Source organism: Haliotis asinina, chromosome 3, assembly GCF_037392515.1.
Source record: "Haliotis asinina isolate JCU_RB_2024 chromosome 3, JCU_Hal_asi_v2, whole genome shotgun sequence".
In the NCBI taxonomy this organism is placed as follows: Eukaryota; Metazoa; Mollusca; class Gastropoda; order Lepetellida; family Haliotidae; genus Haliotis; species Haliotis asinina.
In genome coordinates, this window is record NC_090282.1 from 16,927,734 (window position 1) to 16,952,744 (window position 25,011).

At 39.4% G+C, this 25,011-nt stretch overlaps 1 protein-coding gene across 1 annotated transcript in view; it reads left to right on the top strand.

The window, feature by feature from the left end:
* Positions 1 to 18,086, top strand: part of LOC137277558 (homeobox protein dve-1-like) — a 46,085-nt gene extending 27,999 nt beyond the window's left edge. The window contains exons 3-6 of the mRNA XM_067809351.1: positions 9,732 to 9,941; positions 10,906 to 11,032; positions 12,887 to 12,992; positions 14,141 to 18,086. Of these exons, the coding sequence (XP_067665452.1) occupies positions 9,732 to 9,941; positions 10,906 to 11,032; positions 12,887 to 12,992; positions 14,141 to 15,664 (1,967 nt within the window). The 3' untranslated portion in view covers positions 15,665 to 18,086. The remainder of the gene's footprint in view (positions 1 to 9,731; positions 9,942 to 10,905; positions 11,033 to 12,886; positions 12,993 to 14,140) is intronic.
* Positions 18,087 to 25,011: the final 6,925 nt, after the last annotated feature.

The window sequence follows — 25,011 nt, forward strand, 5'->3', positions numbered from 1 at the left end:
GTTCATGATTGAACTCTGAGAAGAACAGCTCTCCATCAAACACCTCACAATACTGTGATAGAAGATTGAGTGAGATAGCTGTAAAACAAACACCACACTTTCTGTAATGCACATATTGTGATGACACTCTGATTGAACTCTGAGTGAGACAACTTTAAAACCACACAAGCAAGTGCCATGATCTCAGCCTGAAGATGGATTGTCTGATGTACAGCTATGATAAACTCTATTCTACCATCCGGTTTCCCCATCCTTGCTACCTGCCATCCGACTCAGACTCAGGTATTTCACAGGTCTATCTTGATGGGTACATTGTTTGTTGTGTTTTCTCATTTTTAATGTAATGCATTTCTACGTTTCGGAAACATGTACTCTGTACTCTGTGTGTTTATCTGTGTGCGTGCGTGCGTGCGTGCGTGTGTGAGATAGAGTTAGAGAGAGAGAGAGAGAGAATGTGTGCATGCACATGCATGTGTACGCGTGTTTGCTCTGTCTAAACTAAGAGGATGGTTTTGTCCCATTACAGAATGACTTTTCTCAGAGAGATTATTCTAATTGTAATTGATTTTTGTCTGATACAACCATTGTTGTATTTCAGATCAAAATGAAGGGAAAAGACAGGGATAAAATGATATTTTGACTAGTCATGCGACAAGTCAGACAATACACAGTTGCAGTATGGTGATAGTTCACTACAGTGTGTAATGATACCTGTCGCAGCATACAATATTGGTCATAAGTGGATTGTAGTCAGACAGGAAGCTTGTTATTGTACAGCGTCACTATGGATATTTGCTTCCAATATCAATCACTGGATTTTCTGGTTCAGATTTGATCAATTAAGTCATATACTTAAATATTGTTGAGTGCAATGGGAACAAAAACACCTTTAAATGGATGAGTGATATATAAAAGTGTCTCATATGATCTGGCTTCCAAATATATTTTGAACCATGGCACATGTTAACAAATGTACAATGAGTTTGAATAAGCCAGTAGATATCAAACAGATATGTCACATGCTTTTATCCCACTATTTAACGTGTAGTAGGTCAAAGAAGACGAAAATGATATTCATCTAACACAGTAGAGTATTATAATAAGAAATGTGTTAGTAAGCAGAACAGTTTGAATTTGAATATTGAAGAAACCCCAAGTCAGCAGGGTTGTCGTGTTTGTTGTCGCCCCACATTCTTGTCTGTAGGGGAATTCTGGCCACATTTCACCATTCAAACCTCAACCTGGAGAATGTGAATCTAAATGTTAGAGCAAGTCCAATAATGCTTCCACATGACTACAAGTCCTACATGGAAGGGGCGAATTCCCCCTTTCTAAGTCTTTGCCGATCTTCATCGTCACCTATGTTTTCAGCAAATATACTTTGTCAGCGAACGTGCAGTCCCTTCATTTATCTTTGATTTAGGCTAATGCACATGCAAGAATTCCCAGGGGGAAAGTGTCACTGCGTTTTCTTACTATATTCTGACAAGAATGCAGGGCTTTCGTTTAAAGGACATGAAAGATTGTGAGACCAAGTTAGGAACTTAGAGCTCCGTCCCTCTTTGATAGATAGACTAATCCCCCCTAACTGTGGTGTATCTAAAATAAATATTTGTTTTGCAATGGTTTTGGAAAGTTTTTGAAGCTGGTGAAATGAGAAATAGATCCCCAGAATTAAGGTGGATAAGACCCCGCAAATTTGGAGGCTTCTGAGGATAAAATGTAATAATTGTGGAATTAGTGGAGGGCTTTGTCGTACGCCTCATTACTGACGGTCTTAGCCAGGATTACCTCGCTATTTCAAATATCAACGATAACCGCCACTGATTCAAATCCTATTACCTTACAAAGAGCCTACTCGGGCATTTTCTATCAAAAAATGTTCTAAACTTCAGTTCAGGATTTTTTATACACTCATTTATCAGAATGAGAAATTGCTGTGCGACAACTTTTCTTATGATGTGATATTTTATCCTAATCCTAATGTTATCTGTTTCTCATTATTGTTGTGCAGCCACGACTAGGATTAACACAATGTGTAGTACTGCTGGCGTAAGTCTTAGAAGACTGGTGATTACAGAACTGGTAGGGTATCACAACACCTAGAGGAGGGCAGAGAGTAGGAAGATGGCCTCACAGGTCCACAGGTGTTTCAGACCATATAGGTCTACATATTGTCATAGACATAGTCGTATGTTGTGTACTCTTTTCATATACTTTTTGGGAGTACAACTACTTTAAAACAAACATTTTAATTGTGATCAATAGCTGTGAAAAACACTTATGAAAGAATGACATTTTGTTATTTGGTTGCAATTTTTTTTTAGTTTGGGGAAAGAATGAAGTTTTATTCTGAATAATAGCATTTTCCATTTTCCAGTGTCTTATCATGGAATAATAATTTATACAAAAATTCATTTCTTACCGCTACAAGCATTATACATTAGGATTCAGATATTAGGAAAATATACATATAGAATATTAATTTTACCATGATCAGTAGTAGCTTGGAGAAAGACACCAGCTTAGAGCAAAAACTAATTTCATAGATCTACAATTCCACAAGGGTTTGAAGTTTGAACTGCATAGTTTAAAGATGTTTGTACATAAATCTTAGCCTGAGGTATTCAAAACACTACTGTTTTTGAACTATGTAACTTTAAACCCTTGTGGAATTGTAGATCTGTGAAATTAGTTTTTGCTTTAAGCTTGTGTCTTTCTCTAAGCTACTGATATAGTAGTAGTAGTATAATGCTTGTAGTGATAATAAATGAATTTTTGTATGAATTACTATTCCATGATAGTCTATTGAATAACCCGAAACATGATTTTTCACAGCGTGTAATTACATGGCCTGCAGTTATTTGATATGTAAATTCAGAATTGTTGGCGTGGAAGAGATGATGATCAGTTCTTAATGACCCACAGGATGTTAACTGTTTCTTCAGCAGGATTTCTGTTGTATATGTGAACTGTTACACACCAGGAAGCACACATTGTTTCATGTGATCAAACTGCGAAATGTACCTTGTTTGAAGTAACTGTACTTACAGGTAGGACATTTGTCAGAGCAATGGCATGTGCACTTAATGTATGTGATACTTTGATCTTCAGTTAGGTCAGACTGGTGTATATTTATGTAAATAAGCCTACTATGTGCATAAATCAAATGAAACTGTGTACACAATTAATAATAAAGAAATACTTTGAAGAAGCTGTTTTTGATGTATGATTTTTTAAGCATATTTTCTTTTTATATCTTTAATTTTTTATTTTATTTTAAGACTTACACCTACTTCAATTATATTCTATTCTAAGATAATTCAGTGAATTAAGGATGTATGTTGCTTATTTGACAATAAAAATGGAATGTATTTTTAATGACAAAGATTCTGATGAGTTTCTACAAGCACAGAGTGGGTGTTTAATGCTTAAGAGATGCAGGTAACAACTATGGACAAATTAACACAAGGGATACAAGCAACAGATTAAGGTGTTTGTCATTCATTAGCATTAACTGGGGACGTGCCCTGTTTGATGCAGGGTCAGCTGATGACTGTGTACAGCCATGTCAGTGCTGAACGTGCTCAGCAGGCAGACTCCCAACAAGACTCTCTTTGTTGTGGCTTGATCCACAGGTAATGAAGGGTAAACTCTGCTTCAACAGGGAGATTGATCAGCGTAGTTTGTACTCTAGCCTTTGTTGTTGCTGATGACGCTTCCTCTTGCAGTAAAATGTTGAAATTTCATTATGTTTCATTTTAAAATGCTTCGACTTGATTTATACTTTGATGACTGATTTAGTTGAGAACAGTTGTGTGTCAAGTAGTATTGGTGTGTTGGTCAGTGTGTGCGATATGTCATTATGTAGAGACAGATTACCGGGGAACGACAGTCCAGAAATGTATCCCCCTGTTTGCTTGTCACCATTTTACAGACACTTTGGATACAAAACGGGAAATTCTTTCGGTTAGTATGTTTTATTTCCTAAGTGCTTTTTTCTATTTTTGACGTATATTGGTTTTGTTTGCAAGACCCAGAACTTTCTATTTGAAACTTTTGCCACTAGTCTGAAGCCGGCGTCCATTAAAATTCTGTTTGGTCTAGGAAGCTCTGGCTACAAAGTCTCATATGACAAAGTAAGATATTTAGAAATGAGTCAAGGGGAAAAATCAAGTCATGCAGACTAAACTATTTTTTTGCAAAGACTGCTGTTTGTGATTTGCAAGTTTTATTGATCTGATTTTAATAAGTATGTGGATATGAAGCTGATCTTTGTGAATATGGTTCTGACACTGTGATGGGGACAGTTACAATTAGATCACAGCTATGTCTTCATCAGAGCAAACTCACATTAACATAATAAAAATAATTCCATATGGAATTTGGCAGATTCCATTCACCAAGTGAGTTTAGTTTTACACCACACTCAGCAGTATTCCAGCTGTATGGTATGGTTTGTAGTTGATTGAGTCTGGACCAGACAATCCTGTGATCAATAGCATGAGCAAGTCAGCAAGTCTGACCACCTGATTAGTTGCCATTTATGAAAAGCATGGGTTGCTAATGATCGATTGTCTTCATGAGTTCCACCAAGTCAATACACATAGCCCTACATTGTCATTGCCACTGTTTATGAATCAGTCTGGCATACAGACCATGCAAGTCTTAGTTTTTAGAAGAATATGTTAAAAGTTAGATTAATTAGTTTCTGAAAATAAAGTCTTGGGGCTCCTTTTTAATATATTTTATGAACAGAACATGGATGCTGCTTCTTCTGCATCCTCGATATCTCCAGGGTATACGTTCCGATAAGTCTCCACTATACCCTGGACGCATCTATGGCTCTGCCAGATACATTTATTACCTCCCTTGACTGTCTTTTGATCCAGTCAGGTGTCTACGCTGGGAAGTTGAGCGAACCAATCACAACTCACTTTCGTTTTTTGAATTATCTAACCGATTGTACTTGGCAACAGAAACCATGCAGAGGTTCTCTGGAAGAGGTAGAAGGCGTTCTTTCATATGTTGTTTTAAAGTTTCGGACCTGTCAATTTGTTTGTATGATTTCCCTAAAATCTTAGACCCACTGCGAGCAATCCTTTGCAGTTGCGCCGCTACCTTTGTTGACACTGGCAAGCTCGGTTATAACGGCGGCCTAGCTGATTGGCTACAGTGAGAAGGCGGAGCCAGCAAAGGGAGGTAATAAATTTATCGGGCAGAGCCGTAGATGCGTCCAGGGTATAGTGGAGACTTATCGGAACGTATACCCTGGAGATATCGAGGATGCTTCTTCTGTAAAATATGGTTGTTTCAGAGATGTTAGTCTGTGAATGAAAGTGTATTCAATTTTCAATCTCAACTCCTTGGGACATATACAACCTTACCTTTGCATGTAAGTTTCAGCAGAGTTGAAAATATAATTTGTGTGTTTGATTCAGCATTAGTCAGGACTAATACAAGCACACAGACATTTACCATTGTGTTTGTACAGTAATCATGAAAGCAGCATTAAACTCTATGTCATACAGTGTAATATTGACAAAAATGCTGTCGAGAGTGACATTTCACCCATGTGCTTCCTGGATGTTCAACAGCTTACCTGCTAAGGGGTGAATCATGTGTATCAGTTTGGCTTGGGGAATAATTTTTTACAGTTAGTGGGACATTTTCTCAGTTTGTGACTGAGTCATTATCCATGTTTCACACATTCAAGTCTCTCGATGATATCATTTTTCTTTGTTTCTCACAGTACTTACTCACAGTAAGAAAACTGTGGAGAGGGGTGTGTGTCCATGTGAGTTTGTTGTGAATCCATTTGTTGGAGGGGGTTGTAAGTATATGTAGTGTTTTTTGTGAGTTCATGTAGAATGACTTATGAGTCCATGTAGAGATTTTTTCCTGTTGAGTCCCTGTGGTGTTTAATGTGAGTCCATTGTTGGCGTTTGAGTCCATGTAGAGATTATTTTGAGTTTATCAAGAGTTTAATGTGAGTCCCATGTAGAGAGAGTTGTGAGTCCATGTAGAGATTTTTGCCTATCAAGCCCCAGTGGTGTTAAATAATGAGAGTCCATTATTGGGAGTCCATGTAGAGATTATTTTGAGTTTATCAAGAGTTTAATGTGAGTCCCATGTTTAGAGAGTTGTGAGTACATGTAGAGGTTTTCGCCAGTCACGTCTCTGTGGTAATGAATGTGAGTCCATTATGGGTATGAGAGTCCATACAGAGTGCATTACAAGTTCTTGTAGAGTGTTGCAAGTCTTTGTTGAATGTGTTTACACTGAGGATACGTTCAATACCAGTTTTGTATAACTGTATACCTCTCTGGTATTATCGAATTGCATTGTGTTATAGATGTGTTTTGATATCCATGTCATGGCATGTAAAACAAGGCCATTGATGGTCTGCTTGTAAAATATCACTATATTCCTTCCTTAGGGAGTGGTATGTATATTGGGTAACCAAGATTGGGTGACACTATGCTACATGTCAGGATGCTAAGTCCCTGGAGCATGAAGTCATCCTGTGAGCCAATTAGTGATAAACCATCATGATCCAGACTCCTTAATACAGTATTGTAAAAACAATTAGCGTTATGTAGTTAGATAATACAAGTCTGAGCTATTACAAAACATCATAAATATTTCTTTTCGAAAATCAATACAACATTGGCATATGAATAGAAACGTGAGCAGGCAGATCAGGTATCATATTGTCAAGTGTGAATGCATCAATACACAGGTGAATCAGGATACACACTTTGTCTCACATTTTACAAAAAAAGACACAAGAAAATCATATGTCATTTAGTATGTCGAAAGTACACTTCCAGCTTACAGTGTTCATGTATATTTATCATTGCCCTGAAATCATAAAAATGACTGCAAGATTGTGTGTTTATTCTCTGGATTTTGACACTGTCTGTCAGACAGAACAGGGAGGACGACATTATACTAGGTTTGCCTAAAGGAATAAACAATGAGGAACAAGGAATTAATGATTATCTGTCTTGAGTGAAGTTAAAGCCTTAGTGATGATCTTGAACATTAATTCAAGAGATGCATATAATCCATAACTCCTGAGTTGCAAGGAGTTATCCCTGATATTACCCACAGCCATTCATGGAGGTTAGTGTATATTCCTGATAATAACCCTAGCCATTTCATGGAGGGGAGTGTATATCCCTGATAATACCCATAGCTATTTCATGGAGGGGAGTGTATATCCCTGATAATACCCATAGCTATTTCATGGAGGGGAGAGTATATCCCTGATAATACTCATAGCCATTCATGGAGGTTGGTGTATATCCCTGATAATACCCATAGCCATTCATGGAGGGGAGAGTATATTCCTGATAATACCCATAGCCATTCATGGAGGGGAGAGTATATCCCTGATAATACTCATAGCCATTCATGGAGGTTAGTGTATATCCCTGATAATACCCATAGCCATTCATGGAAGGGAGAGTATATCCCTGATAATACCCATAGCCATTTCATGGAGGGGAGAGTATATCCCTGATAATACTCATAGCCATTCATGGAGGTTAGTGTATATCCCTGATAATACCCATAGCCATTCATGGAGGGGAGAGTATATCCCTGATAATACTCATAGCCATTTCATGGAGGGGAGTGTATATCCCTGATAATACCCATAGCCATTCATGGAGGGGAGTGTATATCCCTGATAATACTCATAGCCATTTCATGGAGGGGAGTGTATATCCCTGATAATACTCATAGCCATTCATGGAGGTTAGTGTATATCCCTGATAATACCCATAGCCATTCATGGAGGGGAGAGTATATCCCTGATAATACCCATAGCCATTTCATGGAGGGGAGTGTATATCCCTGATAATACTCATAGCCATTTCATGGAGGGGAGAGTATATCCCTGATAATACCCATAGCCATTTCATGGAGGGGAGAGTATGTTCCTGATAATACCCATAGCCATTCATGGAGGGGAGTGTATATCCCTGATAATACTCATAGCCCTTCATGGAGGGTAGTGTACATTCCTGATATTACTGATTGCCCTTCATGGAGGGTAGTGTACATTCCTGATATTACTGATTGCCCTTCATGGAGGGTAGTGTACATTCCTGATATTACTCATTGCCCTTCACGGAGGGTAGTGTACATTCCTGATATTACTGATTGCCCTTCATGGAGGGTAGTGTACATTCCTGATATTACTGATTGCCCTTCATGGAGCATGGTGTACATTCCTTATATTACCCATAGCCCTTCATGGAGCATGGTGTACATTCCTTATATTACCCATAGCCCTTCATGGAGCATGGTGTACATTCCTTATATTACCCATAGCCCTTCATGGAGCATGGTGTACATTCCTTATATTACCCATAGCCCTTCATGGAAGGTAGTGTATATTCATAGTATTATCCACTGACTTCATTGAAAGAAGTCTACTACCCATGGAGGGTAGTAAAATCTAAACTGACACCATTTCTGGTTTACAGTATTACCCATAACCCTTCATGGTGGGTAGTGTACATTCCTAATATTACCCATTGCCCTTCATGCTTGGTAGAGTATATTCCTAATACTGTAAACCGGAAATATTATGTGCCTTGAAAATATTGCGTCAGCATACTCCTAGCCTGTTCTGTGATGTATTATTTTTGCGAGAGTAGTAGGCTTTGCAATAAAACAACATGGTAAACTAAAAAGACATTGCTTCTTACATCATAATGTAACGTCATTGTTTTGATATGATAATTAAACAAATTGAATAAACTGAAGAATAAAATCGATTACAGAACTCATAAAAGTTGCCAAACCACAACTTACTATTTTCATCTTTTCAAAACCTATCGTGATACATCCACTTACTTCCATAATATACGTTAGGTGGTGATTTTTTACGCAAAACATTCAGAATAGCATGTGTTCACCCAAAACTTGCATCTGAAGCTAAAGTTTTCTGTTTGTAAGGATGGTACCCATTGCTGTAATATGTTTGGCTCTCTAAGGACACATACATGATTCTAACCAATCATGGTCCTAATAGTAGACTGAGGCAGAAAAACATAATTAGAAACCAACCTTTACCCCCCAAAAATCACTCCTTACAACAAATGCTCTTTTCAAGGGTCCTGTGATATTGTTGATGTTCAGGGCTTTCGAACGATACCCGCCATTACAGGAAGCCTTGCATGTTATTGGTATGAAGCTTCCAAAATGGAACGTATTTTCCTCTGTTGTGTCCTGTAACCATGCGGAAAGTCACTGATATTGGGAAATAGACAACCATACATATCATTTGAGAAATAATTTTATAATAAGTAAATGCATCTGGTTGACTGGCATTGAAAGAGTTAATATTACTGCACCGCATATTTTTTGCATGGGGAATAGAAATGCAAATACACAAAATATAAACTGATGCAGGATATTTCCAGTTTACAGTATTACCCATTGCCCTTCATGGTGGGTAGTGTATATTCCTGTTATTACCCATTGCCCTTCATGGTGGGTAGTGTATATTCCTGTTATTACCCATTGCCCTTCATGGTGGGTAGTGTATATTCCTGTTATTACCCATAGCCCTTCATGGTGGGTTTTGAAGAGTTCTGTTCTGTGGCAGCATGAATATTTACTATCTGACAGAGCTACTCCTAATCTATTAAAAAAATATGTTCCTGTGTCTTACTATATTTGTAACATAAAAACTGTGATTGATTTTGTTGCAGGATCAGGAAAGTCACTACCAATTCACTGCCTAGTGGAGCAGATATCCGGTGTGCCATCTTTTGCTGGGGTGACTAGTTCCACATGCACAGGGAGTCAGGTTGAGCTGGATAGTTATGCCATCCTCCCTTGCTCAACACTGCTGGGTGATCTGGTCCGCACTGCTCTCCTCAAGCTTGGTTACTCTGCCACAGATGCCATGAATGCAAAAGGTAGTACAACATCTTACACACAGAACTGTACACGTTTCATGTCCCAGGCCATGTGCACATCAACCTGAATCTGTCCCCACTAATCCCATCCAACCACATACACACACAACACCTGTGACCACACCACCAACCTCACCCACCCCACACCAAGTATTGCCACTCCACATCTCTTCGTACACTGCCCCCACTAATCCCATCCAACCACATACACATCCAACACCTGCTACCGTTCCACCAACCTCACCCACCCCACAGCAAGTGTTGCCACCCGACATCTCTTCATACACTGCCCCCACCCAACCCTTCAGAAACTAGAGTATGCACAGCAATCCTGCCACAAAATACACTGCCATTGTAATTCACACACCCCACCACACACACTGCCCTGCCTAATCCCAGTCCCAGTTATCCAACTCCACCTGTAATCTCACTCTACAGCATGCACCCTGACCTCCGTACAATACACCATTCTCCAATCCAACCCACACCAGAATCTTCCTCCACCTCATCCCACAAGTCTCCACACCGTTCCCCTCCACCCCCACCCACACCTGCCTCTTCCACGACCCCATACAACACCATTCCCCCATCCCACCCACACCAGTATCCACCATCACCATCAGGTACCCCTGGTACCATTAGCAGTTATACCAATCTTCAAAATATCTGATTAAATGTTGATATCCATAAGATATATTTAAGAGTTTAGCAATAATAACCACATGACATTGAGGAAATCAAGAGCATGACAATGACAGGGTATTCCTGGCACAAGATACTGATTATACTGCTCCAACACCATATACCCTACTTAACTGCCATGCCTTAGGTGTACATCATCTAGTGATGGCTAACATAATCCCATGCAGACCAGTCATCACTCAGCTACCAGAGAATCTCCATGTCATGTAATGGCTGTCTCCCATTATGGTCTCTCATTGTCCTATACCTGTTTACTTTTCAGGTGCCATTCAGATCAAGAACTGGAAACCACTAACATTTGATGCCATTACTGATGGCCCCCAGTCCACTGTGGATGATATACTCAGTGAACTCACCAATGTTGCCACTCTCAGAATTCGCTTAGCAAGGTAGGAATTTAGAGTTATCTCCGTTTTCAAAAACTTTCCTTCCTTTGTGGTTGTGGTGGTGCTTTGTTTTCTGTTAACAATATAGGTGTTTAGGATTCTGGGTAAATATTTAAGAAAACATTGTGAATATGGTATAGTGGGTGTAATTGAATAATTCAATTTTACTACAGAATTTTCAGTTTGGGGATACTTGTGAGATTCTCAAGCAGGTCCGGTACCTCATGCTTGAACACATACTTACACAAGGATTGGGTGATTACAATTTGTGACTTAACTGATAGTGTATTATCAGGCAGAGGTGGCTGGATTTTTGCTCAAGATGTCATTTGCTGGTTTGATAATTCACAGTCAGTAGTGCATGACAACATTCACTCACTCACACCAAATAACTCTGCCAGATGTTAGTCAATATGTACAGTTAGGAAATAAACATCATGTGTTGGCCAATTTCCGGGTGTTATTGAGTATTTGAAGCATTGGAATGCATTTGGAACCAACGCCATCAGCTGTAGGTTTCAAATGAAATATTCCTGTGCCAGTTTCCAGGTGTTATTGAGTGTCTGAAGCACGGGAATGCATTTGGAACTGACGAAGTCAGCCGGAGGTTTCAAATGAAATATTCCTGTGCTTCAAATACTCAATAACACCTGGAAATTGGCCAACACATAACGTTTATAAACATTGTAAACAAAAATGTGAACCAAAGGGTTTCACTGTCTGCACTCATTTACATCGAGTACAGGTACAGCAGTTATGTGTCATCAGCTGGCCGTTTCAGCTGGTTCCCCTGGTACCATCTGGAGCTGCTCATTTGTGACGTCATTCTGACTTTATGTCACAATATCATTTGAATGACGTCAACACTGTTGATGACACAACAAAACAATTGTTTGCGATGTTTCTACATGTCAATACGCAGCGAACAGTCTTGCAGTTTCCGGGAATCAAATACCATTTGATCATGTTTTTCAACCATTCAGATTATAGAACACAGTGACTTTTGGTTTACAGTATCACATAGCAGGCACCAGTTACTTAGTGTTCTTCATGAAACTCTAGTTATTGATGTCATATGAATGTACATACACTGAGATGGAAGTTGAGCATATAGGATTAGGCCACTTCCTGCCTGAGTCCTTTTTTGAATGTTAATCTTGTAGCAGCAACACTTTGATGCCTAGATTTCAGCAGTCAGTCTGCACTGTACATCTGTAGATAATGTCCCTAGTAGATGTCTGTCACAAGACAGAGACAAGTATCGGGGGGAGGCTGTCAGTGGTAGAGCTATGTTTTAGACATGTCAGCCAAACTAACTGACAAAATGCAATGGCAGCAAGAAGTCTGTTTCTGAACTGAGTGATCTCCTTGACTTTGATTCGCTTCTGCTCAGCCAGATATTTATTTGTTTTTCTTGATTGAGTTTTTATTGTTGGTAGGATGAAACAAGACATAGATGTAATGCATTTTATTGGATGTTTGTAGTCTTCATTATATTTTATGGGTACATTTTAAATCTATTTGTGGCATTTCATTATCATACTTATTCTTAATAAACATCTGAAGGTAACTTCATTTTAATCAGATTATTCTAACATTATTCTTTATTGTCCAAGGGTCTATGAAAAAAGCAAGTCTTCTTCCCCCTGCCTCCCTCGTCATGAATGGTTTGACTGTAGTTATGTGGCACCAGCTACAAAAGTTGAAAGTGTGTGTGGACGAGAACTCTCCCACTGTTCCCCTCCTCCATGATTCCGTATCATCCTGGACTTCTTCCCGTCCAGTTGCACGTGGCGTATGTCCGATTTTGTCCGCTGCGGTAGTTTTGCGTGTTGACCGATTTGTTTCGTCTTGCAGTCCACCCAAAGCAAGCACGGCGGAGGAGATAAAAGATAAGCTCCTGCAGCTCCTGCTGTCTCACTCACAGGGGCTGCTTAATGAGGCAGGATGCCCTATAGAGAAGGTAGGTCCCAACGTCTCATAGTGTCAGTGTCATCTGGGGAATATGGGGCCGATGGGGTAGTGGTAAAAGCCTTTGCTTATCATGCTGAAGACCCGGGTTCAATTCCTCACATTGGTACTATGTGTGAAACCAATTTCTGGTGAACCTGCCATATTGCTGGAATATTGCTAAAAGCAGCCTAAAACTAAACTCACTCGGCCTATACAGAGTTGCAACCCTTGAGCACTCCAGGAACCTTATGTTCATGGGTTAGAATCCCACTTTCTTGGTTCGTCAGCAATACAAACTTTGATGGTTTCCCCAAGGTGATGACATCTGGGACCTCCATCACTCCAGATTTTCCTCACATACCAAGCTATGAACTGTGTAATAGCATGAATGCCATGGGAATTGGCATTGAACTCTCTCACTCAGTGAATCCTGAGAGCTTGGAGATGTTTCCATATGAATACTAGTCTATTTTACAATAGAGCTGTTATTTTTGTGTCAGCTTCATATGAGCTTTGAACAAATGAAGAATAACATGAAATATGGCCAGTTTCCTTAAATTAGGTAAAGTAGTTTATTTTAGTACAGTTACATTGAATATTAATGTACACCATGCCTAGAAAAACTGGTAGCTGTATGGAGATACTTCATTACCATAATGTTGATGTCCACAGGAGTTAAACTTCACTGCATTAATACAGATAGGGCACTTGTCTACAATGGACATTTCACTGATTTATAGGAAGTGTTTGAATCAAATATTAAGGATATCACCATACTTCATGTTAAATATTTATACTGAAAAATCACACACAAAAAAAGAATGAACATCTAGTTTCAAGTTGTTAAAAGATATGAACATGCTTGTCTAAGCAAATAAACTATAAAAAGCATATAAAAAGGTCATTTCCCCTTGTTGGCTGAAAGGGTATAATGCTGCTGATGCCCTGTTTGAACCTACTAGACCCAGCTCTTTCATTGCTGTCTATATTCCTTTTTCCTACTACTACAAGAAAGTCTGCTATCAGTTCAGTCAGATAAGGACATATTGTCAATGTATTCTTAACGCTCCAAAACTTTATGTTAGTCTATGATCTACATAACTATATTGCAAGCTAATGAATGTGTCACAGTGTATTCAGATGTGTTTACTTTTTCAGACACTTCTGTCATCATTGTCCCGGGGTGAGAAACCTGACAGCCTTTCAGATGAAGTGCTGAATGCGTTTGACAAGTGGTACCGGGACCAGTTGACAAGGAGGCAGCGTCCACCTCCTCTGATGCAGCAACAGCAGCAACAGCAGCAGCAGCAGCAACAGATGAAGACTGCAGAGAGTGACAAGCTGATGGAGCCTGTGAAACCGGCCAGTCCCATCATCCCGTCATCTGAGTCCAAAGAGAACCATACCACATCACCACTGTTCAATCACTGCCGCACACGTATCCGCACATCATTTGACCCAGAACACGAGATCCCCAGGCTTCAGAAATGGTTCCAGGACAACCAGCATCCATCAAGGGAGCAGATGATTCAGTACATGAATGAACTCAACTCGCTAGATTCAAGGAAAGGCAGGCGACCCCTGGACCTTACAAATATTATTTATTGGTTCAAGAATGCCCGTGCTGCTCAGAGACGGGCTTCAAAGGCTATGGATGATTCTTTTGAGAATGAAGAAAACGGTGATGTGGCTCCCTCAAGTATCCCCTATCTTCCAAATAAAAATGCTGTGTATATGATTCCGTTTCCATTTAATTCCCACATCATGCCCTCAGATGGCCAGGCCGATGAACCTTGTGACCTCTCGGTTGCTAAGAAACGGGAGGAAGAGGTATCGGAACCCCAGGAGAAATCACAGCCAGTACAAGACAGTATTGTACCAATGAAGTCGTTCAATGGAAATAACGTTAATATGGCACACAGTCCTTATGAGGCAACGATTAAACGTGAAACACCTGATTCTTGTCAGAATGAGAATGAGACTGAAGCCAAGAGTGACATGAGCTATCCATGTATGAATGGCTCTGTGCAGAATAGTGTGGAGAGTAGTCAGAAACAGGAACAGGAAGTGGACAACTTCAACAACAACCATGACGACGACAAGATGGAGGACGTCGACCAGGATGATGTCGAAGATGATGAGTACGAGTCTAGTGATGACATGTCAGATGTGAGCGTCTCCGGTGAAGAGCCTATCTCTATGTTGAAAAAGGAGCAAGACAGCGAACACGACTACCGCAATGCCATGATGATGCCAGTGTCAGTTGCCAACTCGAGTGCTGCCAATATGGCCGCCCTCTCTCTTGCCCAGATGGCCCAGCCTCTACATGTGCCCCAGTTACCTCCCCCACTCATGACCTATTACCCGGTGAATGCACGCTTTTACTCCCCACAGTCAAACTCTTTACCTCATGGCCCTCAGCAACACAGCTCCCCCCACAAGCATCATGAGACGAGAAAGCGACGCACACGTGTCTTCATCGACCCCCTCACAGAGATCCCCAAACTAGAGAAGTGGTTCCTAGAGGACACCCATCCTTCGGCGTACATGATTGATAAATACTGTGAAGAACTGAACAGGTCTGAGTACCGGGCCAAGTTCCCTCGTCTCGAACCCAAGAATGTCCAGTTGTGGTTTAAGAACCACCGGGCCAAAGTTAAACGTATGCGTCTTAGTGCATGATTTGGACAGTATTGTGTTCCTCCATCCTATTGGTCAATAGACCAGTCTCACTTGAGATTATTCTATTTGTCAAGAAGCCAGTCTCCCTTGAGATTATAATGTTGAACATGCAGTTAATCAGACATTTAACCATCCCTCAAGCAAACTATCACCAACATAATCCCCATGTTGTATTAAACACTAGGCTCTGTGACTCGGACATCTGTTTACTTAAACCTGTTTCTGGCAGTAACATTTCTGTAGAATCTTTTGTGTAAAAGAACTGGTTTGAATTTAGCTTATTTATAAAATTTTTAATGAATATAGATTAATTGTTCAATTTTTATTTATTAATGAGCTAATACTGCTGTTGTTTTATTTAAGGTTATCAGCTCATGTTTTTATTTCAAACAGATAGAATTAGATTCCAACTTTTTGTCCTATTTGACCAGTGAGAAACAAGCTTTTCTCACTGTCTAAGAATGTTCTAATCTATACATCAGATAAAACATTTCAGGTATGAGATGTTTTGCTCACGGCATGGTTACTTGGCTTATTGATTGTGACATGAACATGATGTGAGTTGTCTCCCCTTATTGTTGACGGGGACTAGGGGTGGTATAAGTGTTAGCAATAAATACTATTTGCTGGAGGCAGCAGATGTTTATAGCAGATACACTATACATGCTATGTTTTGCTTCCATTGTTATTGTCTGTTGGTACGATCGCACAAGTAACAAGATTACTGATATTATAGTCTAATGGATGATGTTGCTGGCAGTGATATTATTCTACTTAATCTCTCATTTGATTTGTACATTGATATCTGAACAGGGTCAGTGTATTTACCATAGATTGTGCCAAACAGCCAAGGAGTTAGTGTTACAGTGAATAGTGCCTCATATCAATACAACCATTGATTCTGTGCTAAATATCAGGCAAATTTTCATACATACTGTAAATCTGTATGTGCTCTAATGCTAATCATCACATGTAGCAGTGACGTATCTGTACTGACAGAATGGTCAATTAAAAGATCATCTGCTTTAAGAATTAGGAATGTATGGAAACAACAGGTTTATTTACAATGTAATTTTGGGTGCTGCCCTAGATCATGTTTCACGGAAGTGCTTGGATTGTCTTACCTTACAGTGTTTAACATGGATTTATCAGCTGGACAATCAGGAGCCCTGTACTTATATTTACAACAGTCAAAATTCAGCAGCGATATTTAATTGGTTTAACATTCTCTCATGAATTCATGTTCACATGCTTCTCTGTCTGACACGCCCTCTGGGCTTATTTAGACTATTTTCTATCTGAATCATGTTTTTGTTGTTTCCAACCCCTGCTTCTTCCTGGTAAATATCAAAGTTTACTTGTATAATCAGGTGACTAGTTGGTTGGAACTAATAGACTGTTTGTTTCCATTTTGGTCCCTTTCGTTTTGTACCCACTGCAAGCACTGAGCACCTCAGCACTGTTTCATATCTGCAACATCTCTCATCATTCACTTATACTGATCAGTACTCACTAAGAGGAGAATTACTGAACATCTCACTCGATGTTGCATGTGTTAATATTGTTCTTACATTTATAAAATTTGATGCCTACATTTGGTAACTAAATACTTGTGCGTGAATATGTGTGTATGTTTCTGAGAGTGTGTGTGACCATCTCTGCAAGTATCATCTCGTTGCTCCGGAAACCACATGGAAGTGAGGTCCTGATGCTCCTCATCAATCCATCCATGACTCTCTAATACATTGTGTCTTTAATGCTAATTTGCCTTATTTGGAATTTTGGACAGTTTGAGCCACAGAGGTCCAAGTTCAAAATATTTCCATTTTAGACCTGTCCCCAATGACTGATTTGACAGGCTAGTCACATTTTAAGAGCACTTTCCCTATAGTTTGATTACTTGAATGCAATGTCCACATGCTTATATTACCAGTTTCATGAATTACATAACTAGTCAAATGTTCAGAATATATCTCGCAAGGGTGACAACTATTATATGTAAATATGGCGTGTGTGATCCAATACATTAATAATTTATGGTGAAACTGAAAACTCACAAGAAAGAGCAGGGACTGTTCATCTAAATGTTTGTCAATGATTGTTTGAAATTGTTGACTTGTAAGATATGACTAAGGATGACGTTGAGGGGTTGATGTAGAAAGTCAATGATCATTTGAAATACTAAACTGAAATAGTTGACTCATGAAATGTGACTAGGGATGACGTTGAGGGGTATCAGGGTGGACTTCCATGATATGGTTCTGTGTTGAATGTCTGAGTGCAATAACAAAATCATCAGCATATTATGGGTACTCATCACCTGTTGTTTTAGTTGGATCACTAGATCTGTTGTTTGTTGCTGTTATTTTGTATTATGTTAAGTTAGATTTTGTGCTCTACGCAAGCTTTTGACTATCAAAAACAATATGACTAAAAAAACTACCATTAGAAATTATTGCAGTATTTGACCAAATACTTACCTTGACTACCAGGAATCAGTAGGATTGCCAGTACAGGTAGAAATAATCACAACATCTTTGACAGATGTTGAAAACGCTGAGATAGGACATTACCTGATTTCCTTCACATAAGCATTAGATATGACAAATGTCCACGGTGTTTCTATTATGAACTCTATCAGTGATCAAAGACTCTTGTTTCTTAAGTTTCCAATCAGTACAATGTTTTTGTGGTAAGTTCTGCAAATCCATGTTTTTTTTGTTAAACAAACAAAGCCAAATTTGAAATGTGTGTCACCACTGACAGGCCTATATTGATTGCAGAGGTAAGCTTCTCTTTGATACTTGAAAGATCAATGGTAGCTTTCATGTCTGTAGTTCTGGGATTGACGAACAATGCCGCACTGCAGATCTTCTCAGAGGATTAGGTTAAGCTGGGGATGATCACCCGGGAAAATTGTGTATTGATTTCCGTGGCCATACTAAGCTTTAATCTGCTAGATTACATTCCCAGTAAGGATTGACATGTTCACCGCACAGCAATCAATATCAAGAGAGGAGGCACGCTCATATGGAAGGTTTGGGATCTCAATTCCTAGAAACACATGCACAGAGCTATTGTTTAGCATAGGGGCAAACAAAGAGTTTTGAATTCAAACATGCAAAATTGCAGCATTTATTTGAAGGAAAATTTGTTTTTTATTTCGAATTTAATTATATTCATTAATGGAAATATGTATGTACTGATTTGAAAAAGAGTTTTTTCATAATGGAATGAATGCTATGTTGTAGATGTTCACATTTGTGGATCCTTTCATTGTACATTCATATGGATAGTTTCTGCACAGTTGCCTATGAACTATGGTTCTTATAACTGTGGAAATATTAACCTTTACACAATGTCTCTGTAATATCTGTCTGAGGGTGCCCAGAACCCTGTGTCATGTCTCTGCAATGCTCAGTAGATTTATCCTACCAGTATTACCTAGGGGGTAATGGGACGGCAGATAGGGGGAGGAGAATGTGTATGGTGAGATTAAAACCAGAGTAGCAGCAGGGATGGGAGGAAAATGGGGTGGATAAGGTGGGAAGAGAATACAAGAATGTGAAGAATTTGATATTGAGAATTTACATTGGGATAGGACGTATATGTTTGAAAGCACAAACGTGTAGAGTGGGAATACAGTGTGGGGCCCTTGAATATAAAAATGTTTCATCTCATTCAGTCAACATGTTGTGCAATCCTACTGTCAGCTGATTTTATGAGGTAGTGCTTATGTGTGCCCATAGTGCTTGTGTAGCTCCAGGACACCTAAAGGCCAAGGTCAAACTCACCACATACTCAGTGTCTCTTTATATTGGTCAAAGGTAGATAACTCCTCCCTGAATTCATCATTTCAGCACTTTTTGTTATGATTTTCACACTTTGTTAAAGTTTTATACAAAATATGAGAATGAAGAAATAAATGTTTTGTACCAGAAATATTCTATACATCATGTTGACAAGATGTCTTACACATAAACACTGTTGGAAACAGACCTGTAGTTTCTATGATGTGCTCATTGCTTCATGTATGTACATTCTAGTACTTGGAAGTCTGAAGGTGTATATTTCTCCCACATGAGCTACATCTGTATAACTGTCCATGTAAGCTTACTGCAATATTTTGCACCCATATCCTCACATCATAATTTATTATTGTGCATGCCTGTTATTATTATCATCATTACTATTATTGTCTGCATTATGTAATCTAAGCATATTATTATTATCATATTTTGTGTTTTGATTCTAGTCAAATGTAAATTACATAACACTTCCCTCTTTTGAGAATTGTCATTTAAAGATTTGTGCAAGAAATCTATCGGTTCATCCAAATTTTGCAAGTCAACTCCAAAGTGCTATTAGAAAGTGTTTGATATTGTACTGATAGAGTTTGATTGTTGGCTGAATTTGAGAGGTGGGACTCTGCTCTAGTCTGTCATACTGCAAACCACATCAGCTATATACACTGAATACTAAACATTTTATTGCATTTTCAGAAACAAAGTATCAAATTGACGGGAAGTTGAATGAAATTGTAATTTTTTTTCTTTTCTTTTTTTTTTTTTTTTTTTTTTTGTGTTTTTTGTATAAAATGAATGTTACTAGAAGCATAAATATCAGAAAATATTTCCAGATTCTTATGACATTTGTAATTTTTGAGAGGAATGTCTCTACTGACTTCTCCGTAATGTCCAGCATAGTACTGTTTGTGCAAAACATAATATTTTCATTGTTGCGTTTTTTTTATATGCACTTAGGTTGGTGATAAATATACTCATTTTTGACATGAATACATTGCATAGTTGGAAAGAACTCACAGTTGGTTAGTGGTGTACTGATTAACTCAATGCTTTCTGAAATATGTTGTTCCTACTTGTTAATGGTAATTGATATTCTACCTATGGGTAATCAGCTGAGAAAGCTATAGACCCTTCAACACAGCTGTTGTCTTTATCACAACATGTCTACAAGCTAAACGAGTGCAGACATTGTGAACAATGTTAATGCATTTCAGTGATTGTCTCCAGAAAAGAATGTTGCAAGTTACCTCCCATTTTTGTGAACTATGTTGCAAGGATATTTAAATGATTTTCAGTGAACAATGTTGCAAGGACATCTCTCTGATTGTCTTGTGAACAATGTTGCAAGATACATCTCACTGATTGTGAACAATTTTTAGCAAGGACATCTCTGATTGTCTAGTGAACAATGTTGCAAGGACATCTCTCTGATTGTCTGTGAACTGTGTTACAAGATACATCTCACTGATTGTGGAAAATGTTGCAAGATACATCTGACTAATTGTCCACAAACAATGTTGCAAGGACATCTCACCTATTGTCAGTGACCCAGAGAATGCTGGTCAGCATGGTCAGTTGTACTTTGAAATGTTGTCATGACAACATTCTGTTTTTGAAACCCCAATTTTCCACCTTCCTTTAGAAGTTTCTTGCAAGCGACCTGTCATCTGGAGTCTCACCTGTCTGTACCTCCTCATTTTGTCTCTCTTATTTAAGTTTTCTACAACTGTAGCTAGCAAGCACAGTGTCTTTCCGTCACTTTCACTGGACAATCAGGCCAGGTCGACATGATACGCAATGTACATAGAGTTCTATACAACCATGTCACTGTACTGAGACGTGTACTCATGAATATGCAATAAAATGGTATTGATATATGTTACATCAGATCCTGTTGTTTGTCAATCTCATATAGAAGGGAGGGGGTTATGGAAACTATCTGGTTTGAATCCAGGGTGAATACGTGACTGTCATGAAATTGCCACAGTAGTTTTGTCCATGTGACATTACTAGACATGTAGATCCCATGTAACTGTAGAATACGAATCTGGTGGCCACAATGACTGCCCATGTGTATTGTCCTCATATGACATTCCAAGAGGAGATGTACTTCACATGCAACTGTAAAATGGGGATGGGATGGCCACAATGACTGCTGTGTGTGTTGTCCCGATATGACATTAGTAGAAGACATCTCCATCCCATGTAACTGTAGAATGTGTATAGGGTGGCCACAATGACTGCGTGTGAAAATTGATGGCACTTGCCATTCATTGTGACCACCTGGAAAGTGAAAGTGCTGTTGTGGGTACTGAAAATGGTGTGAGACCAAATTACCACTGAATACACAATGCCATTTAGAAAGTGGTCAAATCTAGATACGTGAGTCACTCACTCACTCTATCACTCACTAACTCTGGGATGGAACCACTGGGCAATTCCCATCAGCCAATCTTACCCATCAAGTCTGTAATTAGCTAAACTAAAACACCTCTCTCAGACCCTTCATTTCCCAAGCCAACATGGAGCAGAATTTTCACTAACTTATATGAGACATATTAAAATGCACGTGTGTTAATTTTATACCTGCACACAACCAGATTAAATTTCATTCTTAACAAATAGCTATGCCGAACTTACATGTAACATTGAAGGTTTTAAAGAATTGTCTTCTGGGAAAGTAAAGCGGGGCTCTTCCTCATCACCATCGCGGCATCAGTTGAATGTTTAATGAAGCACCTGGGCTTACAATAGCCACTACATATTTTCTAAAAGCTTTTAAGAAAGCTTGAAAGCTTTCACATATGTCAAAGTCCAACATTTGTAATGACGGATCACTTCTTGAATAACCCAGTCCGTCTGTCTGTGATGACACTAAATGCTTGAACCTAAAATTGCCCATCATCATGTGATCCCGATTTCGTTATGTCATTCAAAATAACGCTTTTTAAAATTATGAGTACCTGAGACTTTTTAAGAATAGTCTTCGGAGGCCAAGAGAAATATGCGGATTTTTGGTTTCCAAACATCATTAAAAATACAGATTACAAAATAAACAAACATGAATTATGAACCATTTGTGGTGCAGACCATGGAACATACCTTGATGGAATGTATGAGTGAGTGAGTTTGGATTTACGCAGTTTTATTTAATGAAGTGATAGCAATATTCCAGCCATTAATGTCACCACGGAAACACCAGAAATGGGCTTGACACATTTGACCCTTGCAGGGAATAGAACTCAGGTCGTAACCTCTAGGTTATCCCACAGCCCAAAATATGTTTAAAAAGAATTAAGTTTATGCTCTTGCGTGGGGTGTTTTTATTGTTATGGGGGACATGAGTAGGTGACTAAACATCCAGGTGAGCTACAGCCCGGTGGCTATAATTGATGCACATGGCATTGTTTTGACTTCAGACGAAATTCCTACAAATCCTGACTGACAGTAAAAGCTATTTTCTAGTTGAGACGTGGTGTTCCGTTTCAACTGTTTAGAAATTCGTGCACAGCACCTGTGTCGACATTGACATAAAGCCACGCTGAGAGCGCAGGCAAGACGATCTCAAAGATGGCGTCGACCAAAGTAGCACCTAGTTGACTCGAGTAGACTACGTCTGCTGAAGAGAGGCATTGGCCGCCTAATCTCTGCTCCTAGTCACCAAATCATTTCCAGCAGAAACTCCGTTCCGTAATCCGTTACCATAGCAACAAAAACTTAATCCAATCTTTTCCTAAATTGACCCAGGTTCCGTAACGTGCCGGTGTAATGACATATTAGTTTTAATCAAATCCATGATGAAAGCTTGATCTGAGTGAATCAGACAGCGTTCCAATCTAATTATCACTTAATCTATTCCGTGGTGGCCGCTTGACTCGCCTAACCCTACATAATCCTTGCCAAGCTTCTGGCGTGTGCAGATAAGCGAAGAGAATCGCGCGTTATTTTCTTGCCATTCCCCGCATCTAGTATTCAAATGTCAAGTATTATTGTGATGGCAAAGCCACGATTAATTTTACCGGGAAGACTCCAATTAAATCCGGTTTAAATCTGGAGAAACTCTCTCCGGGAAATATTGTTCTGAATAGTCTTGACACATTTCACAGTGGCGCTTTACTGGTTTAGTTACTTAAAGGTCTACAGAGCATCTGTCTGTCTGTGTCGTCCTACCCTTAGCTCTAGACAATACGTGAGGGAGCCAAACCCTTTGCTGACTGTGTCGTCCTTAGCTTTAGAGAATACGCGAGGGAGCCAAACCCTTTGCTGTCTGTGTTGTCCTTTGCTTTAGAGAATATGTGAGGGAACCAAACCCTTTGCTGTCTGTGTCGTCCTTAGCTTTAGAGAATACACGAGGGAGCAAACACTTTGCTGTCTGTGTCGTCCTTAGCTTTAGAGAATACGTGAGAGAGCAAACACTTTGCTGTCTGTGTTGTCCTTAACTTTAGGGAATACGTTAGGGAGCCAAACCCTTTGCTGTCTGTGTCGTCCTTAACTTTAGAGAATACGTTAGGGAGTCAAACCCTTTGCTGTCTGTGTTGTCCCTAGCTTTAGAGAGTGCGTGAGGGAGCAAACACTTTGCTGTCTGTGTTGTCTTTAACCTTAGAGAGTGCGTGAGGGAGCCAAACCCTTTGCTGTCTGTGTTGTCCTTGGCTGTAGAGAACACATGAATGAGCCAAACCCTTTGCTGTCTGTGATGTCCTTGGCTTTGGAGAATACATGAGGGAGCCAAAACATTTGCTGTTCGTGTTGTCCTTAGATTTAGAGAATACGCGAGGGAGCCAAACCCTTTGCTTCGTGTGTCATCCTTAGATTTAGACAATACAAGGGAACCAGCCCTTTTCTGTCTGTGTCGTCCTACCCGTAGCTTTAGACAATATGTGAGGGAGCCAACCCTACGCTGTCTGTGTCATCCTTAACTTTAGAGAATACGTGAGGGAGCCAACCCTCCGCTGTCTGTGTTGTCCTTAACTTTAGAGAATACATGAGGGAGTCAAACCCCTTTGTTGTCTGTGTTGTCCTTAGCTTTAGAGAATACTTTTTTAAAATTTTTGCCCTACCCTTAGCTTTGGAGAACACGCGAAGCAGCCAGACCCTTTTGGCGTGCCGGATGCCAAACTGGAGGCCAGGATGTCGTTATGCAGTACGATGGATGTCATGAGCGTAGGATGTTTATCGTATTCGTGTATGCCAATATTTCAGCGTATATTCTTTTTCTTCCAAAGAGTGACAATCAATAAAAGCCCAGTTGAATTCTAATGTACTTGCTGTGTACACTGAGAAAGGCCACGACTTATAAAACTGGAACGCAAGACAAATCTAGTGGTATGCAAGGTGCCTAGAGGAGGGGTTGCGTTTGATCAAATAGGTTAGCTTCTCTGAGTAGCATTTTTAGAAATTGGAGAGTCAGATGAGGACAAACTTTATGGTGGAACAATTGGTTTCTTCAGGTGATGCGATGTTTCCAGATTTGTGTATACTGCGTGACTACGATACAGTAATCTGTATCGAAACGATGCATAATCTAAATAATGAAGTTGTTCA